The sequence below is a fragment of the Dama dama genome, chromosome 23 (genome assembly GCF_033118175.1).
Source record: "Dama dama isolate Ldn47 chromosome 23, ASM3311817v1, whole genome shotgun sequence".
Lineage (NCBI taxonomy): Eukaryota > Metazoa > Chordata > Mammalia > Artiodactyla > Cervidae > Dama > Dama dama.
The window spans coordinates 21,920,912-21,947,495 of record NC_083703.1 but is presented as its reverse complement, the minus strand read 5'-3'; the positions used below and the strand labels follow the sequence as shown (position 1 = coordinate 21,947,495).

The window sequence follows — 26,584 nt, the reverse complement described above, 5'->3', positions numbered from 1 at the left end:
AGAAAAATTACAACAATATAGTATAAAAAAATATGTGAATATGGCCTCTCTCTCTCAAAATATCTTACGGTACAAATTTAATTGCTTTGCCATATTAGGTGAGCATTTATCATGCACTGTGGCCATTAACTTTTGTAGTTTGAGATGCAACAGTAAACTAGAACTAATCTTTTTCCTACTTCACAATTTCATGTATTTCCTTCTTACTGTAGGTCTTAGCAATGTCAATATACAGGTGTTTTACTTTATCAGTCAAGAATTTTCAGCTTTTCACTTAAAGGAAATACTTTACAGCTTCCATTTGGCATAATCCAAAGTAACAGAATGACTACTCTCATGTTTTGGGGCCATTATTAAGTGAAATTAAGAGTTACTGAACTGTAATACCATGATAGTCAACTTGATAACCAAGATGATACTAGGGGCAAGATACAGTGAACAAAGGGATGGTTCACGTCCAAAGCAGGACAGAGCAAGACAGTAGGAGATTTCATCATGCTGCTCAGAATAGCATGCAATTCAAAAATTATGAATTGTTTACTTCTGGAATTATCCATTTACTACTTTCAGATCATAGCTGCCATAAGTAACTGAAACCGCAGAAAGGGAAACCACTGATTAAGGGGGACAACTGTATTAAAATATTTATAGAGTAATTATGGGCACATAATGCTCTGGTAGAATTTCATAATATTTGTGGATGGGGAAAAGTTATTTTTCCTGATGTCAAATTGTTTTTGAAAGAAAGAACAAAGAAAATTTATGTGTATATTTAGATGTATATATATGGTACAAATTGATATGTGATAAATAGATAGTATAAAATATTCATTTAAAAACTTTCCAGTCTATTTTGTGTATCTTATGTCAATACTTTAATAAATGTTTGTATCTATATAGCTTCTAAAATATTTTATTAACAGGTGTTGCAATGGCTTCTATATATCTAAAACAGCAACTACTATTAAATACATTATAGCCAGGACATGGAAGCAACCTAGATGTCCATTAGCAGATGAATGTATAAGAAAACTGTGGTACATATACACAATGGAATATTAAAAATAATCCATTTGAATCAGTTCTAATGAGGTGGATGAAACTAGAGCCTATTATACAGAGTGAAGTAAGCCAGAAAGGAAAACACCAATACAGTATCCTAATGCATATATATGGAATTTAGAAAGATGGTAACGATAACCCTATATGCAAGACAGCAAAAAAGACACAGATGTATAGAACAGTCTTTTGGACTCTGTGGGAGAGGGCGAGGGTGAGATTATTTGGGAGAATGGCATTGAAATATGTACATTATCATATGTGAAACACGTTGCCAGTCCAGGCTGGATGCATGAGACAAGTGCTCGGGGCTGGTGCACTGGGATGACCCAGAGGGATGGGTGGGGAGGGAGGTGGGAGGGGGGTTCAGGATGGGAACACTGTACACCCGTGGTGGATTCATACCAATGTATGGCAAAACCACTACAATATTGTAAAGTAGTTAGCATCCAATTAAATAAATTTATTAAAAATTTAAAAATAAATAAAAACAAATAAATAAATAAATACATTCACAGGATACTAAGAAATGGAAATATGGTCAAACTTAGTTATAAATAGTCTTTTATTTTTGTTTAGGAAAGGAAAAGAAGAAGGAAATACGGAAATACCAGAAAACTCTAAATTTCAGCACTTTGGTATTCTTTTAAAATCAGTAAATTATTAATGTCAATATGTTTTTCGATTTGAGGTTTGTCCTAAAGTTCAAGCTCCTGGAGTTACTAATTCATTTATCCATAAGGATGAGAAATCCTTAGAAATGCTGTAAGTCCCACAGGGGATTCTGAAAGGTCAAGATTATTCCACCAAATAATCAATAATATCATTTTAACAAGGAAACAGGACGTAGGAATAAAATAACTTGCAAGGTAAGCCTAGGAAATCATGTAATAAAAACACATCATTAAGACGTGATACTGATAGGAGACTATTAATAAAACTGGACTTGCCTTGCATCTTAAAATGGACAAAATAATAATATAAGTGACTCAGAAGTGACTGAGGAATAGGATATCTTGGGTAAATGAAAAAACCCTATAAATGTTAATGAAATAACCTGAGCTTATTAGCTCCACAGATAGTTGGGCTCTTCTCAAGAAATACAAAATATCTGAAATCATTAGGTTAGTCTGGGGAAAGAAATAAAATACCTATATAAAGAAGATACACATAAAAATCAAATAGGATAGAAAAAAAAGTTAACCCTTTTAAAAAAAGCCATCATTCATTTCTGCCTATTCTTGGGGTAAAAAATAGCAAGCCCTTTTAAGAATTATATTTTCTGTCATTTATACTACTAGAGTATTCATTCAATGTGATTATCATCTCAAAAGTTGTTTCTCATAAGTTCAGGTTAGGGAGATGAACATAATGAGTTTATTACATGTCTGTGCGTGACTTATTCTTGCTCTATGGAAGCAGCACATTAGACATTTTTCCATAGAAATGTGATGAAGCAGAATCTTTGCTCTTACTCAACAAAAGGTAGGGAGTTCCCTTTGTTTATATTTCTGGTAACGCCTTGTGATCTTGAATTATTACTTAAGATGGAGCTAGTCTAAGACATGGCTATCCTAAGGTTCAGTTAACCTTATTCAAGTTTTAAAGAGAGTTAAGAATGTTATTCACAAATGACTGAAAATTTCAGTAGTAAACTAAAATGAAAAAGAAAACATATCCATTAAAAATACCCATAGACACAACAGTCTAAAGATAGTAATAAAATTAAATTGTTTAAAAGTGCCATCTCAAAGCTTTATTCTCTTACTAAAATGGTTTTCTTGAAAAATATCAATGGTTCTGAAAACAGAAGTATGGATAGAGTCTTCTTATATGTATATATATGATTAACTGAAGAAATGTGAAGAGAAGAAATTGAAGTGTGCTTTTCCTTTTAAACTGAAAACTAACACAGAATATTTTCTTTATAATGGAACTCATTGTCTTTTGAGCAAAAATGTTAAGTTTTGATTTTTAAAATGGTGTTTCAGAAATTTGCTATATACTTGTTCTGCCACAGATACAGCACGAGCTTTATATGATAAGCCAAGGTGGAATTTTACCCTTGCCTTTCACTAGATTTGTATTTTTAGTTGTTGATCTCTCCAGAGGGAATTCCTACTTCCTTAAACCCTCCCACAAATTATACAACACAAGCCTAAATCCAATAACAAGTTCCTCCTAAAACTCTTGCTAAAATGCCCCACAGGTCCCCACAGTAAACCATTTTCCTTGTTCAATCAACACAGCTTTGTTACAGGGATTGAACTGGTATTCTCTAATGGTTTTTCCTTTAGTCATGTATGGACATGAGAGTTGGACTGTGAAGAAAGCTGAGCGCCAAAGAATTGATGCTTTTGAACTGTAGTGTTGGAGGAGACTCGTGAGAGTCCCTTGGACTGCAAGATCAAACCAGTCCATCCTAAAGGAAGCAGTCCTGAATATTCATTGGAAGGGCTGATGCTGAAGCTGAAACTCCAATACTTTGGCCACTTGATGCGAAAAACTGACTTATTGGAAAAGACCCTGATGCTGGGAAAGATTGAAGGCAAGAGGAGAAGGGGACGACAGAAGATGAGATGGTTGGATGGCATCACCGACTCAATGGACATGAGTTTGAGTAAACTCCGGGAGTTGGTGATGGACAGCGAAGCCTGGAGTGCTGCAGTCTATGGGGTCACAAAGAGTTGGACACGACTTAGCAACTGAACTGAACTGGTATTCTCTGATGGATGGCATTAGTACCTTCCTGTCTGTTCTCAAAATAGCAAGCATAGTGATTCTATTAAGTCAGTTCTTGGAAAGCCTCTCTGCAAAGTGCCGCAGTGGTTCCCCATCTTACTCATTTAAAGCTGGTGACCTTAAAATGACCCTGTAAGGTCTTAACTGAATGGCATTCAAACTTGGCTGCATATTAAAAATCACATAGGGAGCTTTAAAATTGCTAATGCCTGGGTTGCACCTCTAGTGACTGCAGTGTTAATTGGCCATGGCATCTAGAACTTTAGAAGCTCTCTAGGTGTTGGAATGGGCAAAAAGTTCATTCAGGTTTTTCCATGAGATGTTATGGAAAAACCCAAAGGAACTTTTGGCCAACTCTATACTTCTCAGGACCTTCCTGGTGGCCCAGAGGGTAAAGAAACTACTTGCAATGCTGGTGAGACCATTCCCTGGGTAGGGAAGATCCCCTGGAGGAGGAAATGGCAACTCACTCTAACATTCTTGCTTAGAGAATCCCATGGACAGAGGAGCCTGGTGGGCTACCGTCCATAGGGTCGCAAAGAGTTGGACACGACTGAGTGACTAACTTTCAATTTCTTTCTTTCAATACTTCTCAAATGTAATCAAGGTTGAGAAGCACAGCTTCAGATCATTTGCTTATTTCTCTGGCCTCATTTCCTATTATTTTTATCTTTTGTTAAAGGAAAGCCTTTATTTTCTTTTTTTTAGAATTTTATTTATTTATTTATTTTTGGCTGTGATCAGTGTCCACTGCTGCGTGGACTTTTCTCTAGCTATGCCAAGTGGGGTCTGCTCTCTAGTTGTGGTGTGAGGGCTTCTCATTGAGGTGGCTTCTCTCGTTGCAGAGAATGGGCTCAAGGGTACCCAGGCTTCAGTAGTCGGGGCCCATGGGCTCAGTAGTTGCAGCTGCCAGGGTCTAGAGCACAAGTTCAACAGTTCTGGTGCACAGTCTTAGATGCTTCAAGGAATGTGGAATCTTCCCTGATCAGGGACTGAACTTGTGTCTCTTGCACTGGCAGGCAGATTCTTTACCCAAGCCCCCAGGGAAGTCCTTTTTTCTTATAATCACTCTCTTCCAGCCAAAGAGATCACTTGCTATTGCTCAAACTCACCAGGTAGCCTCCTGTCTCAATCCCTTTGTTCTTGCTTTCTGCCTGAAAATCTTTTCTCTGAGATATTCTCAGTTTATTTCCCTTCCCTTAGGTCTGCTTTAAACCACCTTGTCCTTGAGAGCTTCTATGACAATCCTATTTAAAATTGCAAAGTCCTCCCCTCCACTATTACCTGATTGCCTTACACCACTCTATTTCTTATAACATACACCCCTTCTAAAATAGTATGCACTCTGCTCACTTATTGATATATTCACTCTGCTCATTTATCATAGTCTCAGTCTCTCCCCTACTTGGAAGCAAGTTCCAAGAAGAGAGGGATATCTGTTTGTTTTACTGACTGTGGGATCTATATGTCTGGCATAGAGCAGGCACTCAAAATGCACTTGTTAAAAGCATCAGTGGTGACTTTCCTTTTTCCAGAAATAACTTCTCTCTCATTTCTTATTTTCCCCCATGTTCTTGATTCTATTACTGAGTTAGACATACTTAGATGGGACCCCCTAATACAAGCCCACTTAGTCCATCCACTCCTAAAACATTACTCCTAATTTTTTTTTTTAACTAGGTTTCTCCTTTGTCAGAGTTCCCTAATTGTGTGTCTCTCTTTAGGTTCTAATTGACCCTTTTGTTTATCTTACTTATAATTATATTTAATTGCCTCTCAAAGGAGATGTAATTAAATATCATACTTCATCTGGAATGGAAAACCTCAAGTGGTGTCACCATGCCAGAATTTCAGTTAAAAACACTGGCTCTTAGCCTATATTCTCTCCCCAGTAAATTCTATCCAATATCAAAGTTTCAATTACTTTATTATGTCAATAAAATTATTCAATAATTATTTCTTCAACTCACTGCCCTGTTAACGTCAGAACTATCCAAACCATAGACAATAGTGATCTCCTCCTTCAATCTTACTTCTCTGTGTTACTCACTCTACATCCTGTGATTCCGGATAAAAACTGGTAAGTATTACATAAGACACCCACTTTCCATTCTACCAAAATTCAGGGACGCCCCCGGCAGTCCAGTGGTTTAAGACTTCACCTTCCAATGCAGGGAAGACTAGACATAGACCTTATACCATTCACAAAAATTAACTTCAAATGGATCACAATCCTAAATGCAAAATGTAAAACTATAAAACTCCTAGAAGATAACTTAGAAGAAAATTTAAATGACTTTTTAGGTACAACACCAAAGCATAAGCTATGAAAGAAATAATTAATAAACTAGACTTCATTAAAATTAAAATTTTCTGCTCGCAAAAGACAATGTCAACATACAGTATTTTCTTTCTGTGTTTGACTTATAAGTCACAGGGATGTAACATACAGCACAGGGAATATATAATTGGTAATATTATAACTTTTTATGGTGCATAATCTATAAAATATAGACTTATATGTTGTATACCTGAAACTAATATAATACTGTAAGTCAACTGTACTTCAATTAAAATTGAAAAAAACAATGTCATGAAAAGAATGAGAAGACAAACCACAGACTGGGAGAAAATACTTAAAGACACAGCTGATAAAGGACTCTCGTCCAAAATTTAAAAAATCTTAACACTCAACAATAAGAAAATAAACTATCTGATTAAAAAATAGTCCAAAGACTTGAAGACACCCCACCAAAGAAGATACACAGCTGGCAAATGAGCATATGAAAAGATGCTGCATGTTTGTACATCATCAAGGAAATGCAAACTAAAACAACACTGAGATACCACCATACACATATTACAATGGTCAAAATCTGGACTGATGACAACAAATGCTGGTGAGACTGTGGAGCAACAGGAACTCGCATTCATTGCTGGTGAGTATGTGAAATGGTATAGCCACTTTGGAAGACAGTTTGTCAGTTTCTTAGAAAATTAAACACAATCTTACATATAATCCAGTGATCATGTTCCTTGGTATTTACCCAAAAAGGAACCAAAAATGCATGTCCACACAAAATCCTGCACATAGATGTTTACAGCTGCTTTCTTCATATGGAATATTGAACAATGGACTATTAATCAGCACAAAAAAGTAATGCACTTGAAAGCCACGAAAAAACCTTAAATGAGTATTACTAGATAAAAGAAGCCAATCTGAAATGGCTATAAAGCATATGATCCCAACTACCTGACCTTACAGCGAAGGCAATAAACACTATGGAAACAATGAACAGATCAGTGTTTGCTCGTAGTTGGGAACAGGTAAGAGATGGAACAGCAGAGCACAGAGGATTTTTTAGGGCAGTGCAAATATTTTGCATGATACTATAATGATGGATATATGTATTTATATATTTGTCCAAACCCATAGAATGCACAACACCAAGAGTGAACCATGAGGTATACTATGGACTTTGAATGATTATGATGTGTCAGTATAAGTTCATCAACTGTAAGAAATATCCCATCCTGGTGGGTGATGCTGATAATGGCAGGGGTCATGCATGTATTGGGGGTAGGGGTTCTATAGAGACTCTCTGTACCTTCTCAGTTGTGCTGTGAACTTAAAATTGCTCTAAAATTTTTTATTTTAATTTTTAAAAAAGGCTAGTATACTAAGAAAAACTGGTATCTTAAGACTAGGGCTAATCAAAGAGTTAATCTATTAACTTTCACTCTGTAACTCTTACATAATCCTCATCAGAATTAGAATCATGGCTATATTAGTGTAATATAGGTCTCCCCACTACACTGTAATCCCTAAGAAGGTAGGAACTACATGTGTCTTGTTCACCCTGTAAACAGCTGTTGAATCAAGTACAGTGCTTGATAAATACTTATTGACTGCATGAACTAACCCCAAGGACAGCAAGTGTTAAATGACATCTGCTTCCTACTATTATCCACTCTTTTCAGGTACTCTCCCAAAGTACCCACTCCTCTAGCCCAATATTACAACATTAATGCCCCAGGTAAAAACTTTTCCAGCCAACTTGCCTCGCTCTACTTTTATCAACAATTTGATTACACCAACGCAAACTGTGCTTCCAGCGAACTTCACCTGCGCTGTACGGAATTTTCAACTGAAGTCAAGAAGTGTTTATTCTCAAACTTTTCATTAAACCTTTCCCACAATCTTCTCATTTTAGAATCTGATTCATCTATCCTAGTCCACCCTTATTGTCTATGGAGAAAAACCAGCTTTTTCTATTAGTTACATTTTTATGTATACTTTCATCTATTTTGTAACTTTATTTTTAATTGAAGGATAATTGCTTTACAGTATTGTGTTGGTTTCTACCAACACAATATGAACCAACAAACATCAACATGAATCAGCCATAGATTTACCCATGTGCCCTCCCACTTGAACATCTCTCCCACCTCCCTCCCCATCTACCCCTCTATGTTGTTACGGAGCCCTGGTTTGAGTTCCCTGAGTCAAACAGCAAATTCCCATTGGCTATCTATTTTATATATGGTAATGTATGTTTCCATGTTATTCTCCCCATACCTCCCACCCTCTCCTTCCTCCCCACCACCAGCTGTGTCCATAAGTCTGTTATCAATGTTTGTGTCTCCATTGCTGCTCTGCAAATAGGTTCATCAGTACCATCTTTCTAGAGGCCATTCTAGATTCTGGTCAGAATCCCCATATTCTTCTCCATAGTGGCTGTATCAATTTGCATTCCCACCAACAGTTCAAAAGGGTTCCCTTTTCTCCAAACCCTCTCCCGCATTTATTGTTTGTAGATTTTTTGATGGCCATTCTGACTGGTATGAGGTGATATCTCACTGTAGTTTTGATTTGCATTTTGCTAATAATGAGTGATATTGATTATCTTTTCAAGTGTTTATTAGCCATCTGTATGTCTTCTTTGGAGAAATGTCTGTTTAGGTCTCTTGCCCACTTTTTTATTGGGCTGTTTTTCTGGTACCCATTTGTATGAGCTGCTAATATAGTCTTGAAGTTAATCCTTTGTCAGTTGTTTTATTTGTTATTAGTTTTTCCCATTCAGAGGGTTGTCTTATCACCTTACTTATAATTTCCTTTGCTGTGCAAAAGTTTTTATTAGGTCTCACTTGTTTATTTATGCTTTTATTTTCATTACTGTAGGAGGTGGGTCATAGAGGATCTCGTTGTGATTCACCTCATAGAGTGTTCTGCCCATGTTTTCCTCTGAGTTTTATAGTTTCTGGTCTTATATTTACATCTTTAATCCATTTTGAGTTTATCTTTGTGCATGGTGTTACAAAGTGTTCTAATTTTATTCTTTTACCAGTAGCTGTCCAGTTTTCCCAGCAGCACTTCCTAAAGAGACTATCTATGCTTCATTGTATATTCTTACCTCCTTTGTCAAAATTAGGGTATCCAGAGATGCATGGGTCTATCTCTTGGCTTTCTATCTTGTTCCATTGGTCTTTGTTTCTGTTTTTGTGTCAGTAGCATCCTCTCTTGATGACTATAGCCTTGTAGTATAGTCTGAAGTCATAAAAGTTGATTCCTCCAGCTCCATTCTTCTTTCTCAAGATTGCTTTGGCTATTCAGAATCTTTTGTGTTTCCATATTAATTGTGAGATTTTTTGTTCTAGTTCTGTGAAAAATTCCATTGGTAATTTGGTAAGGATTGCATTGAATCTATAGATTGCATTTGGTAGTATAGTTGTTTTCACAATATTGATTCTTCCTAACCCAGGAACATGGAATATCTTTCCATCTGTTTATGTCATCTTTGATTTCTTTCATGAGTGTCTTATAGTTCTCTGTACACAGCTCTTTTCTATCCTTAGATAGGTTTATTCCTTGGTATTTTATTCTTTTTATTACAATGGTAAATGGGATTGATTCCTTGATTTCTCTTTCTGATATTTCATTGTTAGGATATAGGAATACAAGTGATTTCTGTGTAGTCATTCTGTATCCTGCCACTTTGTAAATTCAATGATTAGCTCTAGTAATTTTCTGAAGATATCTTTAGGGTTTTGTATGTATAATATCGTGTCATCTGCAAACAATGAGAGTTTTACTTCTTTTCCAGTATGGATTCCTTTTATTTCTTTCTCTTCTCTGATTGCCACAGCTAGGACTTCCAAAACTATGTTGAATAATAGTAGTGAGAGTGGGAACCCTTGTCTTGTTCCTGATCTTACAGGGAATGCTTTCAGTTTTTCACCATTGAGAATAATGTTTGCTGTGGGTTTATCATATATGGCCTTTATTATGTTGAGGTAGGTTCCTTTGAGGTGCATTTTTTGAAGACTTTTTTAATCATAAATGGGTGTTGAATTCTGTTGAAAGCTTTTTCTGCATCTATTGAGATTATCATATGGTTTTTATATTTCAATTTGTTAATATGGTGTATCACATTGGTTGATTTGCATATATTTAAGAATGCTTGCATGTCTGTGACAAAGCCAACATGGTCATGGTGTTATGACCATTTTAATGTGTTGTTGAATTCTGTGTGCTACTCACAGCAGAGCAAATATATTAATATCTCTACATATTCTACACACATTTCTTTTAGCAGATATTAAGTACAACCACTGTTTATTATTATTATTAACCAGGTTTGACTGGCAATAGATTATCATGACTTCTTTTATGCACACATGTCTAGATTTTCTCACTAGATTGCTTTTCCCTAGAGTAAAAACTCCTTTCTGTGTCTACCATACAAACCTAACAAAGTGTTGGAAATGCTCAAACAGTCTTAAAATACAGTCACTGGAAATACCAACCTATTTTAATGCCTCTCTTATAAATGCCCATGGGGGTGAAAAGGTTTACATTCTTTGAGAACTTTACAAATTTAAGCACCCTGAAGACTCAGTAGGTGAAATGAAAATCAATCCCAAGATTCATTTTTCACTCCCACCTCTATCTCTACTGAACTAACTGCATGACCACGACCATAGGAAGAGCCGTGACATTCATTCTGTGTGCTTTATTTTTCTTAGCTATAAATTGTTTACACATATAAATTCATTTTAAACAATGTCAGGAACAAAATAAGTGCATGACAAGTGTGTAACAGAATGTATATTATTATCATACCATCTTTAAATCTATGTTTAAGTCTACACCCCAAAGAAAGGGGTTTCTATCAACCCCGGAAGAAAATGATAACTTCACTATCTACAGTGGTAAAGTTCTTCAAGGCAAGGAGACAGGGACTGCTAAGCAAATCTAGTGTTCAACAGGAGAGGATGATTAAATCCCCTTATATTTCTCCTCGCAACCATCACTAACCTGAAAATAGAAACTAAATGGACAGCTGTAGTAGGTGTGAAACTAAAGAGAAGGACTGAAGTAGTTGGGGTATACAAGCAAAAATAATTCCACTTATACTTCTAGCTTATAATTTTCAGAGTGAAGAAGAAAAATGATCATGCTGAAAAATAAAATCCAAGTGCCTCTTGATCAAAGTGAAAGAAGAGAGTGAAAAAGCTAGCCTAAAACTCAGCATTCAATAAGCTAAGATCATGACATCTGGTCCCATCATTTCATGGCAAATAGATGGGGAAACAATGGAAACAGTGATAGACTTTATTTTCTTGGGATCCAAAATCACTGCAGATGGTGACTGCAGCCATGAAATTAAAAGATGCTTGCTTCTTGGAGGAAAAGCTGTGACAAACCTGGACAACATATTAAAAAACAGAGACATTACTTTGCTGACAAAGGTCCGCATAGTCAAAGGTATGGTTTTTCCAGTAGTCATGTATGGATGTGAGAGTTGGACCATAAAGAAAGCTGAGCACTGAAGAATTGATGCTTTTGAACCATGGTGCTGGAGAAGACTTGAGAGTGCCTTGGATAGCAAGGAGATCCAAACAGTCCATCCTAAAGGAAATCAGTCCTGAATATTCATTGGAAGGGCTGATGCTGAAGTTCCAATACTTTGACCACCTGATGTGAAGAACTGACTGATTGGAAAAGACCCTGATGCTAGGAAAGATTGAAGACTGGAGGAGGAGAACAGAGGATTAGACAGTTGGATGGCATCACCAACTTGATGTGAGTTTGAGCAAGCTCCAGGAGTTGGTAATGGACAGGGAAACCTGGCATGCTGCAGTCTATGGGGTTGCAAAAGTCAGACATGACTGAGCAACTAAACTGAACTGAGCTCAATGCAATAACGCACACAAAATCTTTCCATAGATACTCTTAATAATGTAATTTATTGAAATTTAATCTTAAATAATCATAGAAAAAGACTTTCCTATTAAAGAAAGACATAGATTCATATTCTCAATAGAATTTTCAACTGAGAAAATTTACTGTCTACTGCATTACCTATTTTATTATCTCTACTGTCTTGAATTTCTCTAGTCTAACAGCATAATTATCCACAGCAAAGACTGATCAAATCATCATGGGTCATTTACCAGATTTTACTTGTTTACAGAAATAGTTTTTTTTCCCTCAGTGATCAATGGCCCCACAAATGAGAATGAATGGATTTTTTCTCAATTTCTTAGTTTTATGTCACAGAAATGATGAGCCTTCACAAGAAACAACTTTCCATTCTAGTCTTTTACAGTTACCTCTGTCTAGGGAGATTTTATTTATTTTTTTTGGACAGGAAAACAGTGTCTAAATCGTGGAGGACAATATGAAGAGAAAGAGAACCCAGTTCAGTAAGAAAAAAAACATAGCAAGATAGCCTTCTTTCTAAAAAAATGTGTAGATTGATATACATTTAAGCAAGATGCTAAATAATTAGCAAATTTAGTTTTATTTGGAGACCCTCTTTTCCCCTGGCAGTCGGGTCTATAGAAAACAGCATTAGATAGAAAATAGGAAATAGCTTATTTTCCCATCTTTCATTAAAATAAAAAGCAATTTGTGGTTATACAGAAAAGTGCATTTTAGGAAGCCTTTAATTCTATAATTAAGTTTATATATGTTCAATCTCACCAAAAAATACCTTCTCAAAAAACATTTTTTTTTTAGAATATAAGCAGTAAAAACAGAGCTGTCATTAGATCTCTCTCACACAGACAGACACAAACATACACACATTCTCAACAAATAGAAAAAGAAACAGATATGGAAAATTCAAGCTTTCTCACAATGCTGTTGTGTCACGAAAGGAATTTGTCTCACTGCAGAATGCAAAAATTACTATTGGAAGGTAAAGCGAAGTGAATCAAAATGTTAGTCCCTCAGTCATGTCCAACTCTTTGAGACCTCATGGACTGTAGCCCATCAGGTTCCTCTGTCCATGGAGTTCTCTGGGCAAGAATACTGGAGTGAGTAGCCATTCCCTTCTCCTGGCGACCTTCCCAACCCAGGGATCAAACCTGGGTCTCCTGCATTCAGGTGGATTCTTTACCATCTGAGCCATCAGGGAAGCCCATTGGAAGGTAAAACATTAGTAAAAATACATGGAGATGGCCTCCAAAGCATCAACACATAAAATCACTTAGCCTCTACCTTACTATCAGCTGTAGAAATGCCAGTGTTTAATACATACATTTTTATATTTAGCAGACATAGTAGTTTGGGAAAAATAAACAGCCAGTATTTAAGTTTGAAAAGTCAAATCAGAAAAATAATAAATCACTCTTTCCTTTTCTGCTCAACCTGCTTTGGCTTAGACTTTATTGAATTCAAACCAAGTACTGATGTATGTGTTTTTTCCTGTGAACAGAGAGAAAAGCAGAAAACGAGAAATTGCGTAGATCTATTTTCAGAAAAAAGCATATGCATTTTCTACTAATCAGTTTTTAGACAGAAGTACATAACAAGTGCTTAGAAAATGATGTTTGGGAATATTATAATACCTTTAAAACACAAAGAGTTGTTTAAAAAAATACAGGCTTTCTCATCTATCTTGATAAACTATGTCTTTTACCAAAATTGGTTAAAAATTACATTTGGTAATTTTTCCTAAAAAGTTCAAAGATATTTTAGAGACACAGAACACCTAAATCATAGTAATTTCAACAACTCTTTTGAGGTAAGTCATAATCATTCTTATTATAAAGAAGACAACTCAAATTAGGTCCAAGATAGTTATGAAAATTAGAATAAATTGCATTAAGATATTAATATTTGAAACCCTAGAGGAGCAATGTTCCTTTTACAGAGAATTTATTTTTATGTGTAGAAATCCTGAGTGTGGTATCGTCTTTTCCTCCTTACAGAAAATCTTTTTTTTTTTTTTTTTTTTTTAAGCAATTAAGCTTTCTATGGGAAAACTGACAAGTAAGTTCACTGTTAAACTCTCAGCCTAAAATCACTGTGCTTACTTCTCTTTTTTGCTGCAAAGAAGACAAAAGATGCCTGCTTTTACTCCAGATTCTTTACTGTGCCTTTACTTCATCTCAACTCACTGCTGGAATCTTTAATGTATGAATTCATAAAAATGGGTTGAAGAATTAGCATTTGTATGACAAAACAGATTCATCACGATAAAATCAGCCTTGCGGGGGCTGGGGGCGGGGGGTTGGACAAGCAAAGAAATAAAAGACAAAGATTTTAGAGAACTGAAGTTCATTTGCTTATTTTTTAACTCAATTCACTATAATCATGGATCCAATGCCAAATAAAGATCCCTATCCTCTTTTTGTGTCTATAAGTCTTTTAAATCCTTGAAACACACAAATGGAATGGAAAGAAATTTAGTGCATTTCTGATTTATGAAATGTAATGTGATAAAATAATTTCTAAAGGGAAAAGATTAAGGTTTCATTCTTTTCTTTTTTTGTTTAAGGATATTAATGTTTTAAAACTTTTAGACAGAATTCCTAAGATACCATTTGACATCCTAGGGGCCTGAGAGCATGATTTCTCCTCCAAAAGTAAATTCTTTCACTGGCTTCAAATTTCCTATTGCTCAAACTGACCAAGGAAGCAACTTTTCATTTCTGGAAACTATCATTATCAATTTAATGATGAACTTGAAAGGACAGAAAGGTTGCAAAATGTGTGGTTAAGAATGTGTTCTGGGAACAGATTACCCAGATGTAAGATGGCCTTCCACCAATTACAAACTACACCACATTAGGAATATGTGCCAATTATAATCACATTGTGTCCCAGCTCCAAATCTACCCTCTTTGCTCTGCTTTGAGATAACGGAGCTGGACTGTGCAAACATTTCTCTTTTCAATAGCTCATACAATGGTTGGCTTTCTTAGTAAAGAGCAAAGAATGCCACAAAGAATGACAGAATAAAGAACTTCCCTTTTTGGTTCCAGGGTACTTTTTTCTTGTTTTTGTTCTTAAACCATGACCACCAGCCTTATAAGACAGTGTGGATAAGTCACCCTTCAGTGAGTTTTGCAGGTATCTCGGTGGATAATTTCTTTCTTGACTACTAAGCTGTTAACCAAATCTAGCCTACAGCATCCCAGCAAATTCCTCCAAATGGAAGAACACTTCCAAATACACCTTCAGGCCAACATTACCCAGATACCAAAATCAGAAAAGGATGCCACAAGGAAAAAAAGGGGGGCCAATATTCCTGATGAACAAAGATCTTCATCAAACACCTCAATAAAAATATTAGCGAACCAAATTCAAGAGCACCTTAAAAGGATCAAACACTAGGATAAAGAAGGATTCATTTCAGGAATGCAGTGATGCCTCAGTATTTACAAATGTAACACACCATGTAACAAAATGAAGCAAATGTGATACATCATGTGAACAAAATGAAGGATAAAAATCAAATGATCATCTCCATAGATGCAGAAAAAGCACCTGACAAAAATCAACATCCATTTATGATAAAAACTCTCAACAAAATGGGTATTAAGAGGATGTAGCTCAACATAGTAAAAGCCATATATGACAAGCCCACAATCAACATCATAATCTACGATGAAAGCTGAACATTTTCCCTCTAAGATCAAGTACAGGACAAAGAGGCCTACACTTACCATCTTTATTTAACAGTATTGGAAGACCTAGTCACAATATCTACCAAGAAAAATAAAGAGCATCAAAATCAGAAACAAAAAATAAAACTATCTACAGATGACATGAATATAAAAGATTCCCCAAAAATCTGTTAGAACCAATCAACAAATTGGTAAAGCTGCAGGATACATTAACAATATACAAAAATCTATTGCCTTTCTATATATCAATAATGAACTATGAGAGATAAATTAAGAAAAGATTGACACTTAAAATTGCACCAAAAAAAAAAAAAAAGACACCACAAAGTATTTAGGAATCAATTTAACCAAGGGGATGAAAAATCTGGACCCTAAAATATATAAAACATTAATGAAAGAAATGGGTGATGACACAAATAAATGGAACAATTTTCTATGCTCAATGAATTGTAAGAATTAATATTGCTATAATGTCCATGCTACCCCCCCCCCAAACCCCCTCCCCATGAGGCAATCTACAGATTTAATGCAATCCCTAACAAAGTTTCAGGAGTATTTTTCAAAAAAAATAGAACAAACTATCCTAAAATTTTTATGGAACCACAAGAGACACCAAATACCCAAAGCAATCTTGAGAAACAAGAAAGAACAAAGACAGAGGCATCTCACACCCTGATTTCGAATTATATTACAAAGGTATCATAATTAAAACTATGTTATTGCCATACATTAAAACAAACACAAATCAATGGAACAGACTAGAGAGCCCAAAAGTAAACCCACCCATAGATAATTAATGTTCATTAAAGAAGGTAAAAATAAACAATGGGGAAAAGATAGTCTCTTCAATAAATGGTGCTGGGAACAATGGACAGTCTCATAAAAATAAAACCAAAGTGGGCCACTCTCTTTATACCATACACAAAAATTAACTCAAATAGATTACAAACTTCAACATAAGTCCTGAAACCATAAAAGTTCTAGAAGACAACACAGGAAAGAAGCTCCATGACAAAAGTCTTTGCAACGTTTTTCCAATTTGACACCAGAAGCTGAGTCAACAAAAGCAAATATACACAAGCAGGATTACATCCAAAAGGTTCATCCCTGTTTCTGGTTCAGAGTTCCTAAAATCCTTGGAATTTCCTAAGTGTGCACGCATGCATGCTAAGTCGCTTCAGTCCTGTCCAACCCTTTGTGACCCTGTGGACTGCAGCCCACCAGGCTCCTCTGTCCATGGGATTCTCCAGGCAAGAATACTGGAGTGGGTTGCCATTCTCTTCTCCAAGGGATCTTCCCAACCCAGGGATCAAACCTGCATCTCCTGAGGTTCCTGCAATGCAGGTGTATTCTTTACCGCTTGGCCACTAAGGATTCCTAAGTATGGAGAATAACAAAGTTGTGTTTTCTCATGTTAATTAGGCAACTTTGGAGTGAACCTAAGGGTGGAGGGTGGTTGCCAATGAAGCCAAATAGGTGATTAGAGGTTGGAACTTCCAGTCCTACCCCTGACCACTAAGGAGAGGAGATAGGCTGGAGGTTGAATTGGTGGCCAATGATTTAATCAATCATGTTAATATCTATGTAATGAAGCCTCCATAATAACTGAAAAGGATGGAGTCTGGAGAGCTTCTAGGTTGGTGAACATGTGGAGGTGCTGAGAGGCACCTGGAGAGGACACAGAAGCTCCTCATCCTTTCCCCCACATTGTATCTCTTCCATCAAACTGTTGCTGAGTTAGATCCTTTTATAATAAACAGGTTATTTAGTAAGTAGAATGTTTCTCTGCCCTAGCAAATTAATCAAATCCAAGGAGGGAGTCCAAGGAACCTGATTTAGAGCCAGCCAATTAATAACAACCTGGACTTGAGACCATCATCCAAAGTATCGCAGAAGAAGGGAGGCAGTCTTGTAGGACTGAGTCTTAACCTGTAGAACTTAATGGCATCTCTGGGTAGATAGTGTCAGAACTGAGTTAAAAGTGTAGGACATTCAGATGGTACCCTGAATTTATCTGAAGAAAACAAAAACACTAACTCAATAAGATATATGTGCCCCATGTTCACTGCAGCATTACTACAATAATGAAGAAAATGTGGTACATAGACAGTGCAATAATATTCAGCCATAAAATAGAAAGGAATCTTGTCATTTGTGATAACACAGATAGACCTTGAGGGCATTAGGCTAAGTGAAATAAGTCTAACAGAGAAAGACAAATGCCATATGATTTCATTTGGAATCTAGAAAACAGACAGACAACAAAAACCCAAGGTCCTATTTCAGGGAACAGATTGGTAATGGCCAGAGGCAGGGAACTGGGGATCAAAGGGTACAAACTTATAAATAAGTCATGAGGATGTAATAATGTATAGCATGGTAATAATAAGCAATAATATTATATTGTGTTTTTGAAAGTTGTTAAGCGAGTAAATTTTTAAAGTTAAGGGCAACGAAGATCCCATATGCTACAATTAAGATCCAGTACAGTGAAATAAATATTTTTTTTAAATAAAAGTTCTCATTACAAGAAAAATTTTATAGCTACGTATGGTGATATAACTAGACTTATTTTCATGGTTGTTTTGCATTATATTCAAATATCAGAGCATTATGTTGTATGTCTGAAACCAATATAATGTTATACATTAATCACACCTTGATAAAAATATTTTTGAAATATTAATAACAAAAAAAGAAACATTCTTCATTAATTAAGTAGCATGCACTTAACATTCAGAGAGTAAATATGTACCCACAGATCTTAGTCGAGTGAGTCTAGACTCTCACTCACCACAGTTAGCTTCCTCTGCTCCATCTGGACAGTCAGATGTGAAATCATACACCCTCCTGGATGAAGTCCAGCCTGCATCCTCATGTGGCACAAGTCCAGCTTCAAATGAAGAGATGGAGAAAATAAAACATCTTTTTCTCTTCCAACAAATAGATGGAATGTGTAATTGTTTCATGAACACTAGTTTTTAAATGAGCTTAAACATGGCAAGCATAGGGTCTCAATAAATCTCTGGCCATAAATATAACATAATTCACCATAAGTAGGACTTGACAAGTCCCCTTCTCCTCCCATCCCTAAACTCCTGCTCGGTGGAAATACTAAAGTCCATGAAGGAGATCTTATGATTGCCTACTGGATAAATTTGTACAAATGGTAAGAAAGTTTTTTCCTTTGTGTAATATCTTTAGTCTTTCAGGAATAATTCATGTAAGTTTGGCCTAATGAGAATTATGCCCTAACCAAGTGAGCTGGTGTGCCAATTGAAGCACACATTAATGAGTTTTGAGTTAATTTATGAAGAGAATTCTCTGTAAGTGAGATCAAGTATTCTCAGAGACTTCTACTAAGGTTAATTTTACTGATAATTTAAAACCTTTAACCACTTCTGCTTCCAAATACACCGCCCTCAATGTCAACTCTATCACCTTCCTACGATTCCAATTCTGGTGATGCAGCATTTAATTAGGAGAAGGAAAATGTTTAATTAATTATCAGAAATAAGGTAATTCTGGTTAACCCTCCAAAACTCATTAATCATTAAATCTGCTGCTTTGCATTCTGTAATGTCTATCAAAACCCCACCCCCACCCGCCACACACACTACACACAGCTTAGAATGGTTTATTGTAAATTCAGGACACACATTCTGAATAATGTAAAAGCATGTTAACACAATACAGTTAGGACATAGAATATACAGCCTCCACAGTGAAAGATGCCTTTAATAAAAGATCCTTAGTGAAAAGTTCTTTAACTCAGATCTCAATTTAAAATAGTTTCTCCTATATCATCCTTAATTAATGCATTTAGCTCCTTTTAAGAATTTAACTTCTCTCACTAAATATGTCATGTAAGAAAACATAACTTCAGAATGTATGACATGCCTGATATCCACATGCAATTATTTTTCATGTAAAGAGATTAATAAAATGAAGTATGACAATTTTCAGAAACATTTTTAATATTCATTTTTGTTTCTTAAGTGAGACCTGAGGAAAGGGGTGGTCAGAGAGAAACATCAACCAGGGTTAAAATAACAAAGTAACTGCAGGCACAATGTATACCTGTTTCAATGGACTCTCACAAAGACCCCATGGGCTATAGACCCCCAGGCTCCTCTGCCCATGGGATTCCTCGGACAGGAACACTGGAGTGGATTGCCATTTCCTTCTCTAGGGGATCTTCCCCACCCAGGGATCAAACCTGAGTCTCCTGCATTGGAGGGTGAATTCTTCATCACTGAGCCACCAGGGAAGCCCATATATTACGGAGAGGTTTTCAAAAATGCCTATCCTATTATTTGGGATCCATTTTTATGACAGTATACGTTTCTCTCAATTGAAATTCTCTACAAAATATGTAGTCAAAGAATTAGTCAGACTGCATCTGTTTCTTGAAAAGATTCTTTTGAATTTAAACACATAATTTTAGGGTCAAGTTTGAAATTCTTCTTTGGCCTTAAGTCACTTTTCTAAGCAATACTTTTTTTGAACTCCTGAGTGATTCTGAAACATGAATTTAATTACACATTCACTTGAAGTATCAAACAAAATTAAAATACAATTGATTTTTAGAGAGGTATTTTAAAACATGCAAAATATTTAAAATTCTTTCATAACTATTATAATTAAATAATCTGTATGTGACAATTTTAGCCACAAGTATACAATGTTATTAGAGGATAGCCTCAGGCCTAGACTGGGATAGACCGAATTTTTAATTTTTTTTTTAAAAAAAATGTTTTAGTTTTCATGGACATGTGACATAATCCACATCCTGGTATTAGTGAACTATATTAATGAAGGATTCTAATATATTTTATATTTTGAGGAACTTTTCTGGTGGTCTAGTGGTTAAGACTTTGCCTTCCCATGCAGGGGGTGAGGGTTTCATCCCTGGTCAGGAAGCTAAGATCCCACATGCCTTGTGGCCAAAAACCAAAACAGAAAAATATTGTGACAACTTCAAGAAAGATTTTTTAAATGGTCCATATCAAAAACTTAAAATGTATACATATATTTTTATATTTTGATATCAAAGAAAACCATTTCAATGTTCAAAATTGCAACAACCATAAGAAAAAAAAGAAAAAACTTACCTTTGCTTTGCACACTAGTACCTGGAAGTGTCTTATATGAAATTTCACATTCCTGGGATACACTGATGTCATCTAGAGCAACAGTAGCATTTGATGATAAAACTGTAGCTTCCAAAATTAACTAAAATTATAGAAATATAAATTATTAGAAATATACTATAAACTTTTTTTTTAAATTTCTAGGCCCAAGATGGAGCCATTCCTGCCCTGGGTGCCATGGCAGCAAATCAAAACTTAAGTAATTTTCATGCCTTTATATGCTCCTCTTGACCAGAAACACAGTACATTCAGTCAGTCAGTACCCAAACTTCAAGCCAATTCTGGACTCTATATTTCCTTATTCCTTCTCAACCCAAACAAGGTTGACTATAAGGCCTCAACCAACTGAATATTTTCTGTTTTATCTCTTCCTCATTTTTTATTCTTTACCCTATAAAGCTTCTTGCCTTCCACCCCATTTTACATATCTCCAAATTAGAGATTGTTTCTTGAAGCGTTGAATAAACCTTGCTTGTACCCCCTAAACTATCTTCCTTAATCATTTTTTAACAAAGGTAAATGTATTACAATCATATTTCTTTGTGTAGAGAAGTTCATTTGCATATGTCCCAATCTTCCAACCTAATTTTAGAAAATTGTTTTGATCAGAAAATTCAAATTAGGAATTTATAAAGTCATAACTGCTTTGACAGCACCTTATGCAACCTTAATATCCTAGGTAACCTTGTTTCAATTAGAAGTTGCAACATTCATCACAACTGAAGGGCGGCCTTCCCAGTGGAGCCATTAAGAGTTATAAGCATTTAAAATGAGCTCTTTGGGGTAATCAACTGCGTGGTTTACAACTCAATTTAATTGAGATATGAGTTAATTTATAATGTGTCTGCTGGAGGCAATGATTCATTTACATATCAGAATATTTAAAAACTTATATAGATTATACATACATATATGGAAACCTACTTAGTGAGGCAAAAAAACACAGTGGTTAATAACATTCATATGCTAAAGCACTTAGAAGCATCTACTTAAGTTTAATTTATTCTAACTTTCTAAACAATGACTAATATAATTTGTTTTCTTTCTTATCAATCACTCACATTATATTGTTATTCCACAATCTTTAAAAAAAAAAAAAAAAAAAAAAAAGAAGAAGAAAGAAAGAAAGAAAAAAAATATGTGCAGAGTCTTAACAACACATAGCAGGACCACTAGTCCAGGCTAGCAAGTGGCTAGAAAGTGCATCTCCATGTTATCAGGGAGGATCTCTGAGCTCAAAGATCTTAAAATTAACTTGGTAAGACACATTGACATAAACTATACCATAAGTGCTATATAAGAAACATGCATAAGATTCTAAGAGAATCAAAGAAAAGCACTTCATTACTTCTGCCAAGAATGTGAGACAGAATTTGGAAAAAAGTTTTAGTAGAGAGGGAGAAGGAAATGGCAACCCACTCCAGTACTCTTGCCTGGAAAGTCCCATGGATGGAGGAGTCTGGTAGGCAACAGTCCACGGGGTCGCAAAGAGTCGGACACAACTGAGCAACTTCACTAATACTAAACTTCAGTTTCAGGTCATCTATACCTTTGCCTGCTTTCCTCTATATAATTAAATGCAAGACTATGTGATGAACAGTTACAATTTGATCTGGATTAATTAAAATCCTCCAATTTTAAGTAGAGAAAAATGTTAAAATTCCTCTAAAAATATATATCTCATATCTGTAAATAATATCACCTGATTATGCCAAAATCATCTTCACTGTTTCTATTTTGTATTACTTGCTTTAAACCAAGCTGATCTTTCAATTCATCATTGAAGGCAGTTCCTCCTGAGAACTACAGTATCAGTTAATAATCAGTGCATGAGCCAGAGGTTGCTCAGAAGAGATGCTTCAACCATGCAAAAAGGCAGAGAGAAAAACCTAATTTTAAGAAGATTCTGAAGGTAACTTGAGAGCTAAAATTTCTAATTATATGTAGATATCTTTCCTTCTAAAACTATTTTTTAGGATCTTGCTGAGTTTTGTTTTAGTCAATTATATTATATTATTCCCTGAGTGAGCAGAATCATTTCTTGTTTTTGCTTTCAGGAAGCACGGCAATGGTAGATATTGTTTACAGTCAAGTGATTACTTTTCACATCTGCAAAACTGAGAGAAGGCTTTCCAGAGAAATATTCAACTAGCATATTTAAATTTTAGTTCTTTGATATCTTGTTTTAAACAAAGGATAATGAGAATGAATATTAATCTAAGAGGAAATGGAGACTATGGGAATACGGTAAGAAAAAATAAAGAAAAACTGGACAACAGTAATTTTTAAACAATGATGGTGGTGTTAAAAATAAGATCAACAGCAGACTTTTACTAAAGAGCTTGGATGCTTTTTTTTTTTTTTTTACATGCCAGGCTTGGAGTAAGCTAAATAAGTTAAAATACATTCACTTATTTTAACCCTGTGAAGACAGTGCTATTTTCATCCACATTTTAAAGCAAAGGAAACAGAGCTTAGAGAACTGAAGTTATTGGTTGAAGGTCACATTTGAGTAAGAAAAATGTGTGACCTGAGCCATGGATGATTATGCTGAACATCATCACTACCAGAAATAAGAGGTAACTGGTCTTCAGAGATGCTGGAGGATAGAGCTACCTGGCAAAACAAGATTTAATGAAGTCCTGGACTAAGAAGGCCAAGGACATAGCAACATTACAGAGACCGGACCAGCTTTTACTTTGCATTATAAATCTTACCCTTCACTGAATCCTCAAATAACATCAGGAAATTGTTATTGATTTACACCATCAACACTGATCAAGAGTGAAAATGGTATGAATTATTATAGAAAATTCCACAAAAGGGTCATTTTAAAATAAAATCTAAATGTGACACAATTATGCTTTAGTAGCAAACTCAAAGACAGCAGATCAACCTGAAATCAATAAACAGTATTCAGAAAAAGTATCACCTCTAGATATGAAATTAAGAAGAAGAGTTAGGAAACAAATTGCAAATTAAGTGAATATATTTGTGTAAAAAGCTGAATATTTAAAATGAGTAGGAACAGTTAAAACAGATCAGAAAAAAAAATACTATTAATGTGAACTATGTGACTTACGTTCTTCCAATAAAAACTGCAAAGACAATGGAGAGAATATTAAAATGCTAATTTGCTGTTCTTGCAAAACAAACAGTAAGCCAAATCCATTTCTACCAGAAGACTGAAACCTAACCCAGGCACTGATTTCCTAAAGAAATCAGAGCAATTTACATTCTGTTGCGATGTGTACAAAAGACATAAAAGGACCACATTGAATCTGAATGTCATGGCTACAAGAGAACAGACAGGTCACACAGTCCATGTCTTTCTCCTTTCCAGTGTTTGGATTAGATAACTGGACAAATATATGCTTAGCTGAATTAAACTGATGGTCAGGCAATGACGAAGGTCACCCTTAAATACTTCAGTCCACTAAATTTAAAGTGCCAAAGGAGTCTGTTTCCAAGAAGATAAACCTTAAATATTGGAATATGTAAGAGCTAGATTGACTCTTTGTAGGTATAATATCTTTTCTATTTGCTGTCGACCAAAGAATGAAGTAGAACTACATCTAGCTAGACTCCTCATGCATATTTCTGTAACTTTGAAAATACACTTAGAAAAATCAGGTTAAAAACAACAGAATTTTAGCATTTTTGTTTCTTGTAGAGGATAAGAAATGGAGTAGAAAAGGGTACCAAGAGGACAAAAGCTGTGTTTTTAGAAACAAACATATCAACAATACAAGCAAATGAAAATGTTCATATTAATTCATTCTGAAGTTTAAGTACATGGGTGTTTGCCTCTCTGTGTACTTTCTACTTGTTTGAAAGATTTAATAATGTATCTAAATAATATTAATGTATTCAATAAAAACACATCACATATGTGTGTGACTGTGTATTTATCTATCTTATAAAATGTGTATAAAATCTGCACTGCTTCACACCAGGATGTTACACAGACCCCAGTTCCTTAGCCACAGTCTTTGAGTCCAACTAGGATTTGACATCTGAACAGTTCAGAGGTGTGGATGTTCATCTTAACTCTATCATGATGCCCTCAGAGAGACCAAGGGCAGCTCTCTATCATCAAACCCATCACTAAATGAACTACTTAACACTGGTTCAGGTCAGGTTAAACTTTGCCTCTAAATTTGTTTTTCAAAAGCTTATTGCTTTCCAAATTTTAACTTTCTAAATTGCTACTTAGAGATGGTGGACCTATAATAGCCTTCTGAATGGTGAAATCTGAGAAAACAGTTCTTATTTTTCTTTTCACTGGCTATAGTTTCTAAAACAAGCCAAGTATCAGGATGACATGAGAAGGAGCAGAGGCACAGGCTAAAACCCTTACCTTCTCAGGAGCAAATTAAACACGGCTGAAGCTTAAAGCAAGAACCCAGGGCCATTCATCCCCTTCAAAAGCCAGAACAATTAAGAAGAGCCTAGGACTTCCCTAGTGGTCCAGTGGTTAAGACTCTGTGCTTCCAGGGCAGGGGGAGCAGGTTTGATCCCTGGTTGGAAAACTAAGATCTCATATGCCGCACAGCGCAGCCAAAAATATACTAAAAAAAAAAAAAAAAAAAAAAAAAAAAGAGGCTGACTGGTGCTGACTGGGAGCCCTCAGATTAGGAGAGAGAAAAACCAGCACAGGTTGCTGATTCCCCAGGGAGGGGAGTGAGGGAGAGAGAGAGCACCAGAGTGCGTCTGTTTAAGAAAACATCGTGGCTGCCAAATTACAAAATCTCATCAAACCCTGATCAATCCACAAACGAGTTAATATGTCCCCAGATAATAAAGAGCAATCTCAATTCTCACGGCAAAACAAAGACAAAAATCCCCAAAGAAGAAATAATTAGAAAAAAAAAAAAAAACCCTATACTACGCTAAAACTCTTCAATAATAGTGACAGGTTAATGAAGCCCAGAAAGAACAGTATGAGTTTCAACTGCTAATATTTCTCAAAGAGTCACTTTCAGCAAAGGACATTCTGGTTTTGGGGTTTTGTTTTTTATTAAGATTTTAGAGCACCTTTAGGGACAGTTTTAGAGCACAGTTGAGAGGAAGGTGCAGAGGGTTCCCACACACCTCCTGACCCCAAGCATCCATGGCCTCCTCCATCATCATCAACCCCCATCAGAGGGGGGCATTTGTTACAGCTGAGGAGGCAACGTTGATATATCATCATCACTTACGATAAAGCGGTTTCCCCAAAGGTTGAGTTCTGGATTCCCTAGCAGTTGGTTGTTCTCTGGGTGGGGCTGTTTATTCTGAGGTGAAGCATTATTTTAAATTAAAAAAAATATTAATTTATTTCTTGGCTGCACTACATCTTCATTTCTGCATACAGGTGTTTGCTACTTATGAAGAGCAGGGGCTCATCTCTACTTGCCTTGTGCAGGCTTCTCATCGCATTGGCTTCTCTTGTTGTGGAGCACAGGCTTAGGTGCCCTGTGGCCAGTGGGATGTTAGTTCCTGGACCAGGAATCAAACCCATGTCCCCTGCATTGGCATGCAGATTCTTAACCACTGGACCACAAGGGAAGTCCCTATTTTAAATATATACCTGGAGGTTCTAAAGGCATCTTCTCCAAAATAGTTTGTTCTCCCTGTTTGACTTCTCTATTTGCCTCAGTTAGGAAGTGAGTAGCAGATGAGTTGTGTTATTTTTCAGAGGCTTCAAACACCCCAACAATCTTACA

The 26,584-nt window shown here is 35.7% G+C and overlaps 1 protein-coding gene across 3 annotated transcripts in view; it reads right to left on the bottom strand.

Annotated features, from left to right (window-relative positions):
• The window catches only part of MALRD1 (MAM and LDL receptor class A domain containing 1), a 522,662-nt gene that overhangs the window by 412,843 nt on the left and 83,235 nt on the right, over positions 1-26,584 (bottom strand). For all 3 annotated transcript variants that reach the window (XM_061126168.1, XM_061126170.1, XM_061126169.1), the window contains exons 14-15: positions 20,838-20,958; positions 18,518-18,616 (exon numbers count right to left, since the gene is read on the bottom strand). In XM_061126168.1, coding sequence (XP_060982151.1) covers positions 18,518-18,616; positions 20,838-20,958 — 220 coding nt within the window. The remainder of the gene's footprint in view (positions 1-18,517; positions 18,617-20,837; positions 20,959-26,584) is intronic.